The 19,931-nt window shown below is 42.1% G+C and overlaps 1 protein-coding gene across 4 annotated transcripts in view; it reads right to left on the reverse strand.

Moving 5' to 3' along the window:
* The window catches only part of BMP2K (BMP2 inducible kinase), a 57,631-nt gene that overhangs the window by 7,604 nt on the left and 30,096 nt on the right, over positions 1-19,931 (reverse strand). For all 4 annotated transcript variants that reach the window (XM_051619196.1, XM_051619195.1, XM_051619197.1 and 1 more), the window contains 6 exons: positions 18,634-18,794; positions 17,197-17,375; positions 16,272-16,367; positions 15,378-15,571; positions 13,691-13,848; positions 8,305-8,418 (listed from right to left, as the gene is read on the reverse strand). In XM_051619196.1, the coding sequence (XP_051475156.1) occupies positions 8,305-8,418; positions 13,691-13,848; positions 15,378-15,571; positions 16,272-16,367; positions 17,197-17,375; positions 18,634-18,794 (902 nt within the window). The remainder of the gene's footprint in view (positions 1-8,304; positions 8,419-13,690; positions 13,849-15,377; positions 15,572-16,271; positions 16,368-17,196; positions 17,376-18,633; positions 18,795-19,931) is intronic.

Genomic DNA, 19,931 nt, shown 5'->3' on the forward strand with positions numbered 1-19,931 from the left:
TGATGGCCACAGCCAGCTCCTCACAGCTGGCCAGGAACCTCCAGAGACACTGTGCCACAAACCCAGCACAGCCTAAGTGCTGGCTGCAAGGCTCTGACAGCTCTAGGATCTGCCACCAACCTGGGGACCAGGCTGCTGCTAGTTAAGGCAGTCATTCCTAATCAGTGTCTGGAAGCTGATCAACTCAAGGCATTCAGAGGATGGGGAAAAGCTGGGGCTGGATGGTGTATCAGGCACTTCTCAGGAAAAAAAAAATAATAACCTTCAGCCAGAATCCAAAAAATACATAAATACGAAATAATTTCTCAGGCAGTTTCTTCTTTCACAAGGAAATCAGCATGCAACTTCCAGGCCAACCCACCTCTTTTTCTTTCTATACTCCAGTTTAGACCAAAACAGTAAGTTGGAAAAGAACAGTTTCTTCCTTTTTCAAAAGGCACCAACAGCCTGTTCATCCATGTGGCAGCCATTTGGCTTTTTTTTTTTTTTTGCAATTACACATAAAAAGAGCAATGAAACAAGGAGAATTCTGCAGCAATTGACTTTATGCTTGGATTTAAAAACAAGATGACCAGAATGACTGAAAACATCAGGTGATTATGGCTTTGAGCTGTTTCTTCTTTGCTTCTGGTGTCAGGTTGCTTCTTATCTGCCACAATTTTAAATACTACATATTTGCTTTACCCACTAAATTGGAATCTGGATTATTTGGCTGCTTATTTAGATTTCCCAAAGGTACAGCCTTCATATTGCTCTATATAACCCTCTATCTTCCAAATCCTGCAGTTTGCAATATTTACTGAAACACTAATGTTAACATAAATTCAAAGGGAGAAGGAAAAGGAAATATTTCTAGGTTAGATGTTACCATCACTTACACAACAAAAAACCCAGACCTTTTATGCATGTCAATATCCACAGGAATTCACACTCCCAAGGAATGATTATACCATTGTACTTAATTTTCAAATTTATAAAGTAATTTCTTTTCCCAAGATAAGAACTAAACCACAGCATAACTAATACAACTGACTTCCCAAAAGGCTTAAAAATTTTTTTAATTGCTGCCACAGTCACACTCACTGGAAAACAAACTGCAAAGGACACTGACAGGCCAAAACCACCCAGCTTATACCTACAGCTGCTGACCTGCTGGCCCAGGAATGTAAGGCACACTATGTTTAGCTCTCAGGAGCAGACCTGGACTGAGCACACATCAAGCAGGACAAGTTTCCCACCATCCTAACTGTATCAATGCTGGCACACCAGCCAAACCAACATCTCTTAACAGACCCATCTAGAGCTCTTACTGCTGACAAGACACAGCAAATAAGGTGGGGAATTGGTCATCCAGACAACCTAGTTTTTGAGGAATCTATGTAAGCATCCTAAATTCCCTTTCTCCAGCCTAACTACCACCGTCTCTAGAAAAACTGGGATGAAATCAGGAACAACCCATGGAGCAATCCCACTAGTTGGAGAGCCTGCTCACTCTGGGTGAAGCTACATGTTTTGTTCACATGCTGGGAGCTGCTCTTCAAGCACACCTCTCACTGACAGAAGCAGAGACGTGGCAGGTGCTTGAGTAACTAGCAACAGGATTGAAAATTCCAAGTACTTCTTCATTCCCACAAAACTCCCCACACAGCCACCTGCTCAGCTTTGTGGCACCTTGCTCTGCCAAGAGAAGGGGGCTCAGCCATGGCATGCTGGATCTAGCATCCACCACGCTGTGCAAACAGTGGCCAGAACGAAGCAGCACACAGGGAGAAGCAGCTTGTGTCTTAGTAAAGGTGCCAGCATGTGAGAAGGGACTCTGAAACCTCTCCATTTGGTGGCCACCTGAAGCTTGAGCAAGCTTTTTTATTTTTCCAGCCGTAACATCATCACAAGCACCAGGCAATTAACTGCCTCGAAGCTCATCAGCTTCACACCCCTCACTTCACCACAAAGGATCTACGCACAGGGCTTCTGAATCTCTAGCTCTTGAGCCCCCAGATTCCTCCTTATCCACCATCTCCTTTCTTGGAGCTACCATGGCAAAATGTACGTTCCTGCATTTTGTACAGGCTCAAAATTATTAAAAAAAAACCAATTAATTTTGCAGTGATTAGAAACTCACAAGCTACAGAAACAGCTCAGCATTCTTCAGGCTTCAGTCCCAGCAGGTATGACCCTAACTGCTCAGCTGGACAGGTCAGAGGGCACTGAGAGCAGCAACCTCTCCCACTGCTGGGCTTTGAGCCAGCACTTTGATGGCCCAAGTACTTCAACAGGGTCACCCCACTGCTCTCACACATTCTCATTTTTCAGGCAAGAACAAGTATCTTGCTTTATTCTTCAGTTTGTGTTTAGTTGTTGTGAACACACAGAGCCCTTTCCTCCAAGTGGACATTAGCTTAAGATGTTAGTCTCAGCCACTTTGTAGTCTAACACGGCCCAACTCCATGGAAGAAAGTCTCTGCAGACACCTTCTCACTGCAGTGTCTTGGGTTCAGTGCCAACAACAGGCAGGGAATTGCAGCAGACTGGTGTCAAGAGCAAACCAAAGAAACACAAATACATTATCTCCACAGAGTTACCAGTTTTAAACCCAAAAAAGGAAATATTTTCATTTTCTAACCACAGCTCCCCCCTCTTTCACCTCTAAAGAAGTCAGCAAATGAAATAAACACAAAGAGGACTACAACTAGAAACTTAAATGCCCCAAAAGGGAAAACTCCTTGGTTAATGACAATTTAATGCTCTGGCCAAATAGATTTCAAAAATGAAGTGTTCTGTCATGTTGATTTCATGCCCTCTTCTCAACCTACACTGCAGCAGAGACTGTTCAGAGATATATTTATTAAAAATGCTGCAAAAAACGTTGAGTAACATCTGTTTGTAACGTACTGTTCAAATTACTACCCTTCTAATCAGGTTTGCATCTTGTAGGAGACAATTGTTCTTCGCTCAAATGTGAGCCAGGTGGAACATCTTTAATCACATAAGAAGATCCCAATCTTCAAGGAAATTTTCTGATGTTCTTTTTCAAGACATCCGATTACAAGAGGATGAATTCCCCCTAACAACTGCAGTAATTACATGCCTTCTGCTAGGTCAGCATTTTAGGGTATTGAGGGGAGGGGGGAAGCCTGGGGCATAAAGGCTTTAAGCTTGCTTTGAATTGGTAACATACTGCCACCATCATTCCAGAACAATTTGCCACATGTCAGGCCCAAGGATTACCAGCACACTGCAACCCAATCTGCACCATTTCCTTGACAACAGCCAGAGCAGCAGCTGCTGGACATTGTAATGGGGATTTACACTGCTTACCACCTTCATATTTTCAAGAGGAACAAAAATGGAAGAATAAAACACTTCTGCCTGGCATCTACTCCTTACAGCCTTCAAAGAATTAGTCTAAAGGTTGAAGGGTGTTATATAAAAAAAAGTGAAAGTGAAAGGCAACAGTGATTGCTCTAATATTTGACACATAAATAATCACCAAACCTTTTTGGACACACAAAGCACACCACTGGCATGGCCCACACATATCATTTATTCTTGCAATTAAGTTCAAGTTCCTTTGGAAGTGTTATCTAGAAAAGCTGAAGTCTAAAGATCATTTTGATACAAGGAAAGATCCTGAAACTGCATTCAGCAATACCTGAAACCATAGCCAAGAAAAGGCTATGGAGTAACACAGGCAGTATTTTCAGTGAGTACAAATATTGATAAACTTATTTTTACTGTCAAGTTACCTAAATCTGGAACACTGCAGAACAGCCACCTCAAGCTGTGGGTCTGGGCATCTTTTCACCAACAATTCAAGAACTACAATTGCCAAAGAAACATGAACTGATGGCAGTAGAGTCTTTGGTTGGAGAGTCTTTTTGTTTCTCCTGTACTCATGTTTGTAGTTTCTTGCTAAAGTGTAGTGAGTTGTGTTTCACTTAAAGCTCCAGACTGCACAGCAGTCCAAGGGCTCCAAGGGCTGCGGTCCAGAAACTTGTGGTGGTTTGAAACTTCCGGTGGTTTGAAACTTCCTTAGAAGCAGTTTAGAGAAAAGTAACCAAATGAAAAATGGTCACTTGCATTTCTTCATGCCTGAAGAATGAACTTTGCTGCTGCAACACAGTGAATACTAATCATCACTACTGCATCAGAGTCCTCCCAGGGACACCTTGGATCCAAGTCTCCAGGCCATTTCCATGGTCCTGCTCTGTGGCATGGGCAGCTGGCTGGTTTTCTGCCACAGCCACACGGTCGTGATCAGTGAGCTATGTACCACAAACCTGCTCTTCTTCCAAGACAAGACACCTACAATGATAATTTAAAGACATTGCCAAGTCTTGGAGGGCAGGAAGTCTGGAAGTCAAAAGGAAGCCACTACAGAATTTTTGTCCCGTTTCTGCACAGCGAACACGCCTGCAGGGACTGGGAAGGAGTTACCTGCTTATGTTAGAAAATGCAACAGTGACTTTATCAAGAAGCACAGTGTCTACAGGACAGAAGATGAGCTTTACAAGCATTCAGTAGAGCAGTGAAACAGATGACCTGAAGTTGAGCCTTATCCCAGAAGGACAAGCCAGGAGAGCTCACCGGAGCCAAGTGCCCAGCAGGCAGCTTCAGGTCAGCACTTGTGAAAAAATTCCAGACCAGGTTTCCCAACATCTCCACTTCTCATGCAGTCCTTCTGCAACATTTCAAGAGTTACCTTGAATCTTTTATCCTTTTTCTGAAGTCCAGTACTAAGCTGAGGGAAGTAAAAGGCCATCTAGCCCACTTTAATCTCAAAAAGAATGCAAACAAACATACGATGGCAAAAGGTCACCGAGTACAACACAACACTGCACTCTGTTAATGATGTTTGTGTATTTCTTCTGAGTTTCTGCACCACTCGACTTGATGTTAACAAAGGCTGTTACAACACAACTGGTTAACACACGCTTGAATCACAGGTTTCCATTCCAAAATGTTGACTGCAGGAGCCCATTTTTCCCCTGCCACCATCCAGTGTTTCAGGCAGTCAGGAACCAGAACCTGTTTTCCACATCTGGTGCCTGCCCCAAACATTCCATTACTGGCTATTCAACTGTGCTTTCTTCTCTCTTTTCCATAACAAGTTTACAATGTCAGTTTTGTTTCTAGCAGACTGAACAGTGAAATTCTTTCTCAAACCAATCTGCTGTTCCAGCTGCCTCAAGTTCTAAGCCATTATTATTTTCCAGAAGTATTTAGGCACAAAAGTGTGTGTATAGCAAGTTTACATGTAGTATTTATGAAACCACTTTTAATAGGATATACACCAAGTGGGAGTAACATGAAGTGCTTCTACAGGTTATTCTGTCAACTCTAATAAGAAGCAGCCAATCATCATTTCCCAGGGCTATTCACCTTCTGCATCGCGTGTCAAGTGACAAACATGTTGCTGCTGGCTCTGCAGTCCCACCTGAGAAGAACAAGCACAGAAGCTCTGAGGGGGAAGCAGTCTTTGTTCATCCAGTTCCAGGTTCTCCTTCCCAGTGGCCTGAAAGGCAATCTCAGCTTCACAGGGAAAATCCCACGGGCTCTCAACACACAGCACCCCAGGGTCCTTTCCAGCGATGAGAAAAGATTTCACAGCCTCTGCATCTGCCCTGCCCTTGCATCACCTTCCTGGACACATGTAAACATACCTGATAGCCGTAATTTTGCTGGACTACCAGTGCTTTTTGTTAAGTCAAGTCAAAAGATGACACAAGATCTTCAGCTTCTTGCTGCTATCTCACATCAGGTGACAGAAACTGGTGTTTAGTCAAGAAGTGCTTTCAGCAGAGAACCCTTAAGCCTCCAAAACAAAAGAAATACCCTGGGTTACTCTACTCAACTACAGTCCACGTCCAACAATATTTATAAACCTGAGGTCTATGTCACACAGCAAAAAAACCCAAGCAGAAGACAACCACAGCTCCGAATCTCAGGTTGCTAATACAGTAGAACACATCTTCAGTAGGAACTGTCACTTATTAAGAAAGCAAAATTCTCCTTCTTTATTTGTTTCAAATACTTTGTATTGATAACATCAACATTTCATCTCATCGTAATTCAAGAAGTCAAAACTCAGCAGTCAGAAACCGAGGTGAATAGTGACAACCCACTCCACACTTGCAGTGTAAACATGGTACAATAAGGAAGTGAAACTTCTGCTCTAAGGAGACCCAGACAGTCTCAACCAAACACTGGAATTGTGCTCCAGGTATTAAATCTCTGTTCCACTTTCTACTCAGTCATCTTCCCTTTGATATCCTGAGTAAGGTGCACATGTGGCTTCTTTCTCACTTAAATCTTTTACAATCAGAAGGCAGAAACCAGTGAAAACATATTATAGAGATATGTTAAGTCCAAGAGAAAAGAAAAACATTAAGGACACTTGTCAAGCTTGTCCTAGAGAGCCCTCAACTACAAAGAAAACATGCCTAAATCAACACCATTCTCCTTTTTTTAGCTGTCTTATAATTTCAAGAACAATTCCATGAGGAAAACAAACCAGTTTTTAAAAGGCCTAGCTTCAGATTTAAAGATTTATCATGTTAAATTTGTTTGTTAAGTATAATTCACTGTTTGCACCGTATGTACACTTGTTTAAATTCCCTTTATGAGCCAGTGGAAAAAAGGCTACTGGAACACACACAATTTATTTTCCAATGAAACAGGTAATGCAGTTCACAACCAACTCAAGACTTCTCAAGCAGTCTGGATATTCAGCTATGACTCATTCTGATCTATTTTTGTTTCCTTAAGAGAAGGCATCTCCCCTTATTTTTTTACTGTGTCAAGAATTAAAACTTGGATTCAAGGTCACAAAAATTAAATATATTACCCAATACAGCGAGGACACTCATTACAATCTAAACTATAACTATCTGAAAAACAGCAATTATCAAACATTTCTAAGACCTAAGGTAAGGAAAGAAGACAAATAATCACTAGTCACATGGGTATGAACACTCAAGACAGAAGACTAAGCACCTGGTAGTCACCTTCTCAGATTAAGTATAGCTTTTGCTGTTCATTTTGCATGTGAATTTAGGCTCAACTACAAAACAATGTGACCTCTGATGAAGCCTGTAGGGTAAACCCTTCCAAACTGCCACCAATGCACTGAACCTAGAGAGACATTTCACTGAAAAGTGCTTTCACAGAGTAATGAACTACTGAACATTAACAAGATGACAGAAGGTAAACTTGTCCTTTCTGAATGAGCAACACAGAGAAACTGAGAAAACAGTAACAGACTGAGCAGAATTAGGTCAAGTCTTTCTAGCAAGAGGAACAGACACAATTCAGAGGGACCTTTTTAAAACTGCCTTACAGAATCCAGTAGTGTTATCCTGTTCACTCTTCCCCATGTACAGTTCAAGAGCACTTGGGAGCAAAAAGCAGCCCTAGCAGAGGAACTTCAGGAAAGCAAGATGAGAGCAAAAGGAAACAGAGGTGCTAACTGGAGCTGACCCCAAGCCATTTCTTTTAAGGCACCATATGTGAGCTTTTCAACTTCGGTAAGAATAGTTTCCAAAATTCAAATTAAGGCATCTTTATCACACAAGCATTCTCAACAAAACTTAGGTAGGCAGTCTGTAAGTAACTGAAGCTCTTTTCACCACTGAACTGTCATGTAGGCCTTCCTTTGCCACAGACACACCAAAAATTATTAAAGCCCTGATCAAGCAAATGTTCAAACGGGTGATCCAGTTGCAGGATGATGCAGTGTCACACTCACAGTCAATGTTCACATACAACATGGCAAAAATAGTCCAAGTTTAACTGAACCCCAATAACAAATCCCCCCTGTCTCCCCTCCAGATGCACAGATAATATATTTGGTTTGTTTTGACTCCTTTTGCACCACAACTACGTATTAAATGCAGCAGAAGCGTACAGCCTTAACTTGGCTGGGAGAACTGAACTAAAGAAACTACCCAAGTTGGAAGCAGACAGCAGTGAAGTAGCAAAATGTCATCCTAGCAAGTAACTTGCCTTTAGCAAAAGCTCTTCTGGTTCTGTGCAAGTGGTTCCCACTGCACCGGTCCCGTGTGCTTGCACTGCAAGCACCACACAGTCTGTACACTGAACAAGAACCAAGTATTAATTGCACAAGTATTAATTGGAGATTTCTTTTAATACATTGAAACATCTACTGTCGTGAGGCAGCCAACACCTTTATCATTCTTTGGTCATTTAACCCAATGTACATACTTCCACAGACACAAAGATCTATACATATGTACATGAGCATACATATATATAGGAGGTAGTGATGTTACAGATGTAACTTGCCTGGGTGAGAAATGAAAGGAACAGAACCAAAGGGATCTTCAGGAGGATTTTTCTGTGGAGCAGAATGTGGCTCCACATTCTTATCTGAAGATGCTCTCCTGTCCACCAGCCTGTCTGTAAAAAACAAAATGAAACAGAACAAAAAATAAAATAAAAATGGCAGGTCTCATGCCTATGCAAAGATATCTACTGTACAGGGTGAGGGAGGCACAGACTGGTAATTAGGTGCTTTTGGATGTTTTAAAGATACTGGACATCTTGAATTTATACTTTTTGATCATTCAGCAATGTTCACCTGCACCAACTTACTGTGAATCCCCCTGTCCCACCAAGAGCAGCACATACTTGGTGATACAATGTTTAATCTCTCTTACATGTTAGATGCAGCTCATGGGCTCTGCAATAGAAACTGCTGCTCCTTTGTGCTCTCCAGGTTTTGAAGTCAGAACCACTATGCTTATCTACAACAAAGTCATTTATCCAAGTTTTGGCCAGCCTTTGCCACAAGAAGAGACAAGTTGACAATCACAACAAAATAGCCAGGAGTACTTTTTATTAAATATGTAGTATCTGTTCAAAATTAAACACAATCCAAGTGTCACATAATATAGAGAAATGTCGTATTTATTCTTTATGGTCTCCAACATTTAACATTTTTATTTAGCTTTTTTTAAAAGAGTCGTGCAAAAGGTTTCAAACAGTCCAAAATCTGAAGCACTAAGAATGGTAGATACAAAGTTTTTATGTCTAAGCTCTTATTCTACCATTGCTGCCAAGTCAAGATCCAAGTCTGTCCAGCCCAACCACCACACTGCAGCTCAGGAGGGTCCAGCAAGGGCCAGCAGCCCCTGACCCATATGTGCCAAGCTGCAGGAACATGCTGCAGCCTCCAGGCAGAAGACACAACATTTTGCTGTCCCCCTATTTCACAGCAAGTAGCTGCTCTTCCACCCAACCTGCAAGCACCACCTTTCTGACCAGATGCCACCACAGAGGTGTGGCTGAACTGGGCTCTAACTACCCACCAAGCTACCTGCACATTTCCTACTCAGTCATTCAATTCAGCAACCAGCAGGCTAAGACAACCACCAGGGACTAGACAGACTAGGCAGCTTCTCTGCTTCAGACAGATGTGTATTAACCCTGCATACAAGACCCAGGAGTTTGGAAATTACATGCCAGTTTCCACAGACCAAGTGTTCTCTTCACATAAAAGGGTCTGTAATCTGAACCTTCTTACTCTTACCTGCTGTTACAACTCTCCAAATACAAGTGGGAGTTGATGCACCACAGGCAACCCTGACATGAAATATAACCCCAGCCAGGGACTCCTACTGCAGGAGATCAGGTAGTTGCTCTCACCTCAACATCCATATATTGAAATTGGCAGAGACTAAATGACCCAAACAAAATTATCCTACAGTAACAGCCACACAGAAAACAATACCAGCTGAGATGCACAAGAAAGTAGCAGCTGGTTGTTTTATATCATCAGCCTTGAAGACAACCAGCACCACATTCTTAATACCTGAGTCTGAGCAGTCATACCCACACTGCTTTCTCCCCTCACATAGGGGGGAGTTTTGCTTTTGGGTTTTGTTTGGAGTTTTTTTGGTTGTGCCTTTTTTTCTTCAGTGTTTTGGTGTTTAGGTTTTTCTGAGGGGCTTGCTGTCTGGTTGTTTATTTCAGGGTGGAGGTGTTGAGTTTTGTCTTAGAAGCCACGTATGTGACCTTCAACTTGCATCTTTACAAACGCAGACTGAGGGAGGGATGTGCTTTTGCTCTGCTACCTAGTGCCTTGCCTCCAGAGGAAAACCAGCTGCCTGATGCACACTTTGCAGGCAATCACATTCTACAGTAAGTTCTAAGGGTGCAACAACTTGAACTACCCTTTGGAGAGTCCTTACAAATGCTGGCATGCAAGACCATACAAGCTCAAGCTGATTGGATCTTCCAGCCTGAGCAGCAGGGCTGGGGGGAGCAGAAAACAGAATGGGTTGAAATGCTGGGGATGCAGGAAGAATTAGGTAAAGGGAGTAAATAAAAAGTTTCAACTCCTCCACAGCACACAGGCACATAGATCCTGGCATACATTTCCCTGCAAAATGAAGTTTAGAATTTGTGAGTTTATCAAATCCAAGAAATCCAGCCGTTTCCATCCAAGTGACAGGATTCCTCAGGAGACAGCTCTTGGGACTTTCTGCAGGTTAAGCAGCACTCACACACATAGAAAGCCCAGTAAGCAGCACAGCTCTTTCCTGCCCAGATGACCTAGCTAGCTCCTTCCCACTGCACGTACTGCAACGGAGAAGGGCAGAGAACTCTGCAGGTTTTGCACCCACAAGTGCCTCTGCTGAAGCACCAACATGATTCTGGGCCTAACAAGAGTCCTTTGTGTAATTCAGTGTGAAGGCTGTGCTGGTATTTTTCCCTGGTGAGAAAGGTGACTTGTTTTCTTGGCTCCCAGTTCTGCACAGATTAAGTGGTTACAGGAGCTCTTGGTAAGTAACCCATTTATTCACAACACTGCCAGAATCTCAGCATCACATGTTGCTTCTGGGCTGTCATTAAAACCAAAGATGAGAACAACAACAACCTCCAACAGTGTACACAAGAACCAGAAACTCCATCCTCAAACTCTTTATCAATCTCCTCCACAAAGGTGCTCAGCTCAGAAATCTTTGCTCAATCACACGTCCTGTTTGATAGAACTGCCATCTGCTTACTCTGAAAACTCCCACTAAGTGTAAGCAGGGTATCCTGCTCTGTGAGTTAACTCCCTCTTTAAAGGAAAAGGGATCAATCTTCACAGCAACACCCATCCCTACACACACTGTGACATGAAGTACTAAATGCACAAGGTTGAACAGTAACGTTCACCTGGCAAATTATGGTGACATCTTGATCCTCTAGCCAAGGCTATTTCATTACTCACGTGCTACTGTCATGAACACAACAACTTTAAAAATACTTGACACGTTTAAAAGTATTTTTAATTTATGTGTAAAGCATCAGCTCAATAATACAAACCAGGCTTTTGGAAGTGGAAAAAAAGGATTCACGTTCTGAATCCTACTCAGCACCAGGTAACACTGCAAAAAGCCAAACTCATGTAACAATGTACATGAGATATAAAGGGCAGGACAGCAACCAGGTTTAGAAGCAGAACCATTGATCAAACCTGTATCTTCAAATCTCTCTCCTCTAGATAGCAAAATGATTCACAGTAAAATAAAAAATTGAGCAAGAAAATTGGTAAACAGTGGTTTTGTCTCATAAGAGATAACCTACATCTGAAGTGAATCAAACTTTGCTCCTTAAGATAGAGCTGAGGATATCCCAGGAAGTATTATACAGCTAAGGATAATTTTGTAGCTATAAGCCTTAATTGTACAATACATCTCCCAAGTTCTCATTAATCCACCTACATTTGAGAATTTACCTGTAGACAAAACCAAGTATAAATACTTCTGCTTTGACTGCAGTAAAGGCATTAAGACTTCAAAGCAAGTTCATACTATCTAAGGCACAACAGTTCTAATATCAAAAACCAAAAGGTCTTGGAAGTCTCTGATGTACATAACCATGCATACACACAAGTACACTGAGACTAAAACTAGCAATGCTCCCCATCCAGTGAACCTCTAACAGAAATCCAGCCAAGGCCACAGAATAGCTGTCCCCACGTCTCCTTTCCCATCTAACCAAGCCTGCCATCTAGTGTGCCACTGGCCAAGACACAAGATGTTTTTTCTTTTTATAGCTTTTGTAGTCAAGTGAATCAAAAACTCTAATTACTAAGCAAAGCTCTGCTGTTATGTTTGCTTTTCTGATGTAGCACATCAAGTACATTATCACATCCAGCTCTTTTGTGCATTGAATTATGTTTACTAAGACATGAGCCAAAAAACACACCTAAGGAGATGGACTCAACCTTAAGGGCCTTTTCCAACCTAAGCAATTCTACAGTTTTCTGTTTCCCCAACTTACTACAACCAGCCTACTGAGCCCACTCCAGGCAACCTTATTTCCTGGAGAACATTTTCCAGCTTTTTTGCAAAGCTACTTGAAATACGTTCTTGGTTAATACCTTCTCCATATCTGTACGTATATTTGTTCAAAACACGTGGCTTAACCAAATCCATCTCCTAAAACTTACCACAACTACAGAGAGCAGCCCAACAATAAGTTAAAGGATTCTGGAAATGGCTGAGGTTGTGCTGACCTTTTGGTTCAAGACATCCTGCTCCAGATTCAGGAGTGCATTCTTTCAAAAGACTTGTAAGGCTCCAGCTGGCAGCAGCATGCGTGAAGACACTCAAGTCAACTACTAAATAACTTCAAATTCTAAACTTGGATTTGGCAAGAATGCTTATTTTTCAGCTGGTACATAATCAGTTTCCTCCAGCCATTTTCCTGTAAAATGTGTGCAGGCTACAAGCACATCTCACCAATGGGAGCACAGAATATAAGTGAAAACACCCTACTAGAGTTTCACAAAAAACCCCAGTAACTTTCCTGAAGGCTTAACAGGTGATGTGCACATCTTGTCCAGCTCCATTGAAGGACACAGAAATCCAAGACAAAGAGTCAACTGAAGGCATAGGGTTGTTTGGAGGTTTTTTCCTCTATTACTTGAAATTCAACTTTACTACACTTCGTCATTGCAAGGAACTTGCTGATAGTCTGGTTTTTTTGACACTGTCACATCTTACAAGTCTCACTAATAAATCTCACCTTGACAAAATCCATTTTAGGAAGAGCACCTAATGAGTATGTGTTAAGCAATTCAGAAAAGGAAGTCATTTCCAAGTAAAAACCATTGACATAACTGACTTCAAGAGGAAAAAGTTTATTCAGCTATTGTCATATCAGAACAATAAAGCAGCTCTTACATGTAGCCACTTATCAAAAAGGACATTACAACACATTAACATAATGCAATAGATCAACTTTCTTTCAGGCATTTTCAAAGGACATTATCAGACCCACAGATTCTTTTGCTCTGGTGTGCAAAAACAAAGCTGGAAAGGAATAAATCCAAGGAATAAAGCAAAGCAGCCAAACTTCTCCTCCTATTTGCCAACATACCTTTGCTGTTCAGAGCTTCTTGACAATCAGTGACACAAGCAGTATTTATGAGCTAAGATACAATCATTTCTGCAGTACTGGAGCCAGCAGCTACCAATTTTAGCTCCTATTGCACACGTTTTCAAAACAGGAAGGCAGGGAAACAGGACAGGCCCAACTCTGCCCTCAAACGCTCAGAAAGAATTATCTGTACACAGACTTCACAGCCCCTTGACCAGGTGAGTGTTGGAACTGCGGAGCAACTACACAGCCCTCACTTACTGTGAAGTAAAATAAGCCTTCAAGCGTCCCTTACTTGATCTTAGCAGGTCAAACTCTCTGTCCAGCAGCTCCTCCTCTGTCAGCTTGGAAAAATTGTCCTCTCCAAATGGGTTCCAGCCTGACATATCAGGTGGGTTATTGATGCTCTGCTTTGGGTAACTGGCAACTGCTTCAGCATCAGGAATACCTGACCTGTAAAGTCAGTTCATGGAATATAAAGAGAATAAAAGGAAACATTACAGGATGTTTATCAGGGTGACAATCTATGGCATAGTTCATGCCAAAATACCATATACAAGTAACACACATGCATGAACAGCTTATCTCAAAAGCATCTGAAAGCTAATTTAAAAGGAAAACAGATCACTTGGAATACGTTGGCATTGTTTCTGACTGGAATCCTTGGACTTTTCTTTTTTCCACTGATAACTGTAGCCAAAGCACAAAATCCTTCACCAAGGTGACATGCAAGGGCAAAAAAAAACCAACTGTATTTCACCTGCAGGAATTTCTATATTGCCACAGAAGACTGCCTTGTTTTACTCAAAACAAAACCTACTAAATATGGCTGAACTTTTCACTAGTTCTCTTTATTTTCAAACTGTTTTTTCCTGGCACATTAAGTGTCTTTGAATCTTAGTCAGTCCAACTCATATACTTAACTAGTTGCCATCACAGCTTCTGCTTCTAGGAGTCCTATCCACATAAATAAGGAAACCTTTGACCAGATGCATTTTTTTTTCCTTTCCTGCATGTTTTAGCAAACTACACCTCCCACTTCTGTTTGTCTGAAGCAGAGCAGAAAAGCAGCAGGGACCAGGTCCTGCCTGCTCAGGGGCTGCCATCCCACCAGAGCTCTGGCTCCTTCACCTGAGAGAAGGACACCATGTCATGCAGTTAGTATGACAAGGAAAAAGAAACTCCTCGCCTCTTCCTTTAAGACAACAAGTCCTACTTTTTGTTGGCAACATCAACCTTGCACATTACAAACCTGCAGACTTGAAGCTAAACAGCAGGATGAAAACCTTCAGACAGACAGAAGAGAAACTAGAAATATATGCATTTCCTTGTAGACTGGAATGACTCCTTTCCTTTTTATAACCTAGTTCATAACATCAGTGCAACTGGAAAAATCTGATTTTTTTTTTAATTTTTCAATCAGGAAAGGAAGAGGGGTTTTTATTCCACACTTTTTATAAGGATTAATAGGAAAGTCATTATTTATTGTACTTTGTTCAGCAAGGGTAAGTCTGTAGACCCCAGCAAAGGGACCATGTTGCTGATAAGGTGTCCATCATTTAACATACTGAAGTCAGACCACTGATCAATAGACAGGAGAGGTAGAAGTCCTAGAGCAAGTAAACACCAACTATACAGCCTCTCTCAGAACTCTGAGAGGACTTGTACAAGCCCATAGTCTCATTCAACACAGGCTACTGACCATCCTAAGCAAAGTGGTTTGTGGTCAGCTCCTGGAATAAGGCCATGAACAAGAAAAAGTGTAAGACAGGTTCATTAACAAGTTGTACCAGGCTCATTTGTTGGCAAGTGTCCTGCTCTCCTCCCAAAATATCCTTTACCACTAAATAGCAGTTGAGCAACTGCTTTAAAGTAATACCCTACTGCTGAAGCAAGTATTTTCTGAGGAGAGGATTCAGCAGGATCACAATTAGGAATGTAAGCAGTAAGTGAACATTGGGTACATGTGTCAGAATACTTGCCTGCTTGCAGGGTAGGAAGAATCTGCTCCTGTTCCAGCATGCACTGGAAGTGACCCAGGGTAGGAGATTAAGGCTGGTGAGAAGTCTTGTGGAGAAGTGATATATTCAGGAGACTGTGCCTGTTGCGACCGCTGCTGCTGCTGCTGCTGAGCAAGCATCTGCTGCTGGAGGAGAGCCTGATGGTACTGCTGCACCTAGGAAAGACAACGATCATGTTCTAAAATTCAGATGGGCCAGGGCGAATCTCAGCTGCAAAGCAGTAACAGCAGCCTTGCAGCCAAACACACTGACAACCACCACCTGCCAGAAACGCCCAAGAGCTTCAGCAAAGCAAGAAGCCAGACCTGTCCATTACACCAGGGAAGAGAAACTCCCCTAACAGGTCAGTGACACCATTTTTCTCCTCCCACTTAAACTTCCTGCAGTCTAGGTATATGCTACTGCAGCACCAAGAAGTTAATTTTCTTCATGCCCTACTCTTAAATATTAATAATCAAGATTTAATGAGAATTTCTCCTGACTTTCAAAAAACCGATTCTGCCAAGTAGCTTTCTTGCTTCTAAAGTAGCAGTTTGATGCCACATTCATTGTTGTGGTCACTACTGGAAACCTTAAGCATCCAGGAGGTTTCAAATTAGTATATACCTACTTAATGAAGTTTAGGATTTGTCCCATCCAATCACTACAGAAGTGCAACTCCAGATAGGCTCTTAGAACCAAGTTTGGCTTAACTTTTCCTCAACTATCGTTTTAAATGCTGAACTTCACACTATTTAGCACATCCCTGGCTCGTTACTACTTCTCACAAACTTTTCTTACTGCACCTTCACAGCAGACTGACAAACACAGCATGTATTTTAAGACTGTACCATCTATGCTTCATTCTTGACATACCATAGCAGGATACTGGGATTGGGAAGGTTGCTGCTGGTATACAGCCTGCATCAACAGCTGCTGCTGGACCATCTGCTGCTGCATTGCTTGTTGATACTACAGTTGGAAGGAAAAAAATAGCTTTAAGTACTCATGATCCTCCCTTTAGGAATATCCAGACATTAAGAAGCAGCACCAATTAAAATACCATTTCTGTGATTCAACAACACTTTTCAGCTAAGATGTGACATAACCAATAATCAGCTTGCAATTCAGTCTCTGCTTTTTAATTACTGTGTTTGGAAGCTTTCCTTTTTGTTTTTCCCCCAATTAATACCAGCCTGTATAACAAAAAATTAGAATACATATTCAGCCCTGTCTTTTTTAAGGCAGACCAATTAATCTCAACTTTTACAATGTTCACCAGTGCTGAGCCCCTCTGGAAAATAATTCTGCTGTGTTTTAAAGAATAACATGTTTCAACATAGGAAAAAAGAGGAACAGCATTATTAGGTGGTTCTCTGCCCAGCTCTCCAGCCTGTCCAGGTCACACCGGATGGCAGCACAGCCCTCTGGAATGTCACCACCCCTCCCAATTTGGTATCATCAGTGAACTTGCTGAAGATACACTCTGTCCCCTCATCAGGTCACTGATGAACATGTTGAACAAGAATGGACCAAGTACTGACCCCCGGGGGGTCACCTCTGGTTACAGGCCTCCAACTCAACCCTGCTCCACTAGTCAGAACCCTCTGAGCTCTGTCACACCCCAGTTCTCAATCCACCTCACTGTTCACTGATCTATCCCACACTCCCTCAGCTTCCTAAGGAGGATGTTATGGCAGACAGTGCCTAAACCCTTGCTGAAGTCAACTAGCGCATGACTCAGTGGTTATTAACAAGCATAACATGTCTCTTAGAAACATGTACCAGACTCAACTTGTACCTGCTGCATGTAGGTGTCCTGGCTGGCAGGCTGCTGCTGGTGGGGCTGCAGATGGTGCAGCTGCTGCAGCCTCCAGTCGCCCTGCTGCAGCTGCTGCAGTACCCTGTTCTGCTGCGGGGGGTGCTGGCTGCTCCCTGCCGACTGCAGCACCTCTTGCCCGTTCCCTGCTCGCGTGGCTCCTGTGAGACCCAGACAACACTCTTTAACTTAACACCACCAAGTGAAACAGTTTAAAAACCTCTCTTCCCAGCCTGACAACTAGTACAGCTGGTAGTTCACAAACACCCCCGGGCCTGGCAATGCACAGTCTCTACTTAGAAGACACTTCCTTTGGTCTGACAGCAGAGCAAGTGGGGTTCAAGACTTCTGCATTACTGACACTGAAGTTGGACCTTCTAGTGTCTCAAATCCTAACCCGCAAAGCATAACATTTTGTAAGCATCCAAGTTTTATTATTTATTTATCCAGAGAACTATCAGCTCACTTGTCAAATTCCCTTCAGAAGAACATCTGATTAATTTTGTAATTCAATTGCTTTGGCAGCCTTTTAAGCCAGCAGTTATTAGCAGAAATCGATCTCTCTTGCTGTACTTAGATTCTGAAGTGTCCAGGAAGGACCTGCTTCCTTGTGATAACAGGAAAAGCTTTCCAAGTTGGATGTTCTTTGGATCCTGTCTAGTAAAGCTGGGGCACTAACATTCTTGGTGGCCTTTTGATTGGAGGCTTTCCCAATAGCATCCCTGAAGCTGCTCTTCCTGAGGGACACACAACGCCACAAAGTACAGCCAGGAAAGTATTCAAGTTGTAAATGAAAACTACGTATTTCTCAGAGCCATAACACTTTTTGAATTAAGAGTAAGACAAACTCACACAGGATTTAGTGAAAACCCATTTCACATGATTGAGTCTCCCTCAACTACTCCTCTGTGGCCCCTCTGCTGCATCCAGTGCCATGTGAAAGGCATCAGTCACTCACTAAAGAAGCAACATTTTTACATGGTTCCAGCCTACAAATAATACCAACACGTTGTTGATATTGCACAGCATATTGAGGCAGAGGGAAAATATTTGTCCTGCTACAATGAAAGCAATTTGCTACAGAGCTCAGTAACTTCCATTATTTATTTGAAAGTCCAAACTGAGCATAAGCTTCTCTCCTAGTCCACAACAGGAAAGTTCACCCCAAATCAGTGTTAAGCACAATGAAGAAAATAACCTTTGCTTCTCAACAATTAGCAATTTTTGTGACACTTGCTCAAGCTTATTACTTACAAACTTAAAAGTCTTTTGGAAAAGAGGAAGATTTGGGTTTTGGCCTATTGAAAAAAGCAAATTAATTTGAGTTTTGTATGTCGCCCCTTCTAAAGCAACAAGGAAAAGAAATACAAAAATAATTCTCCATTTATTTTGGCTCGTTCTTAGTCTTGGTTAAGTTACCTTTTTGTCCACGATTACCAAATTCCCCAGGAACTTGTACTTTGACTGGAGTTGCTGAGCTCTGGATTGTCAGCACCCCAGACACAGCAGTGCTTGAATTGGCCTTTGGTCTTTGTCGTGGTGCAATTGAGGTTTCTGTTGGTCCAACAGTGTCTGTTATTCTGAAATGGCAAGTTTTCCTTTAGAAGAGACTTGATATAAAAAGACTGTTTCTTCTTCAGGTTAGACACAGTGTATATCTTCATAGCTCAATTATGGCTTAACCATGTGCTGCTCTACTTCTGAGTTGCATCTTACACCTTAAAACTTGCTTCCTAAAATTCCACTGACCACCCACTGCAGCCATAGGACCCATGAGTGCTGCAGACCACCATCAGGAAGGAGGTACAGAACAGCCTCAGGCCCAAGGAGACTGTGGAACTAGGTGAAATTTCCCTGTATGAACCGTCTTCAATTCACAGCAGTGAGTACAAGTTACATCCAGTGCTTGAGTCAGCAATCTTAGGGCTAGGGATTTGATTACTGCTCACACAGACAGGAAACAAGGTTAAGACAACTCTTATCTGTTAAGTCAACTAATTTCTACTTTTTATTAGTCTCTAGCATAACTGCTCAAAATCCTTGCATGTTTCCATAAGTAACTCAGCTGCAGAATAGTCCAGCAGGGCAATAATGTTCAAAACCAAAGTACTTTTGAGCTTGAATCCCATTATCAGATTATACTATACACAATTTCCACAAGTGTCCAACTGCTTAAAAACACTAATTCACAATCTGAGCTCCAGCACCTACCTTCTCATATTAGTCCCTACCATATTATATCAAGACATCATCTGCCTTAACCTGCTGTCACTTTGGGCTGTCAGGAAAACGTTTAGGAAGAACCATGATGGTTCCTCCTATCATCAAGAAGATTTAGCTGGAGGTTAAAACACTACTCCATGGACACTCTATGCCTGTCTTCCACTGCCCTGCACCAACTGACAGCAGAGCCAGCAAAACCAACCACATCCAGATCATGACATGACCTTAAAATGGCACAGACATCTACATATCTCCAACACAGCTTTTCATGAGCCCATTAATTTGCTTGGCATTCACAAAAGGCTGATGAAATCAAAGCTGAAATACATCTGACGCTTACAGCTGAATATTAAAGCTGGTAGATTCAAAACCCAAACAACTTCCATGAACAAGGAATAAAAGCATAAAGGATTCTTCCAACATCAGCATTACACACACTATATACAGTAACAAAAATAAAAAGCATCAATAGGGATTCCCATGGTTTTGGTTTT

The sequence above is a fragment of the Apus apus genome, chromosome 4, assembly GCF_020740795.1.
Source record: "Apus apus isolate bApuApu2 chromosome 4, bApuApu2.pri.cur, whole genome shotgun sequence".
NCBI classification, from domain to species: domain Eukaryota; kingdom Metazoa; phylum Chordata; class Aves; order Apodiformes; family Apodidae; genus Apus; species Apus apus.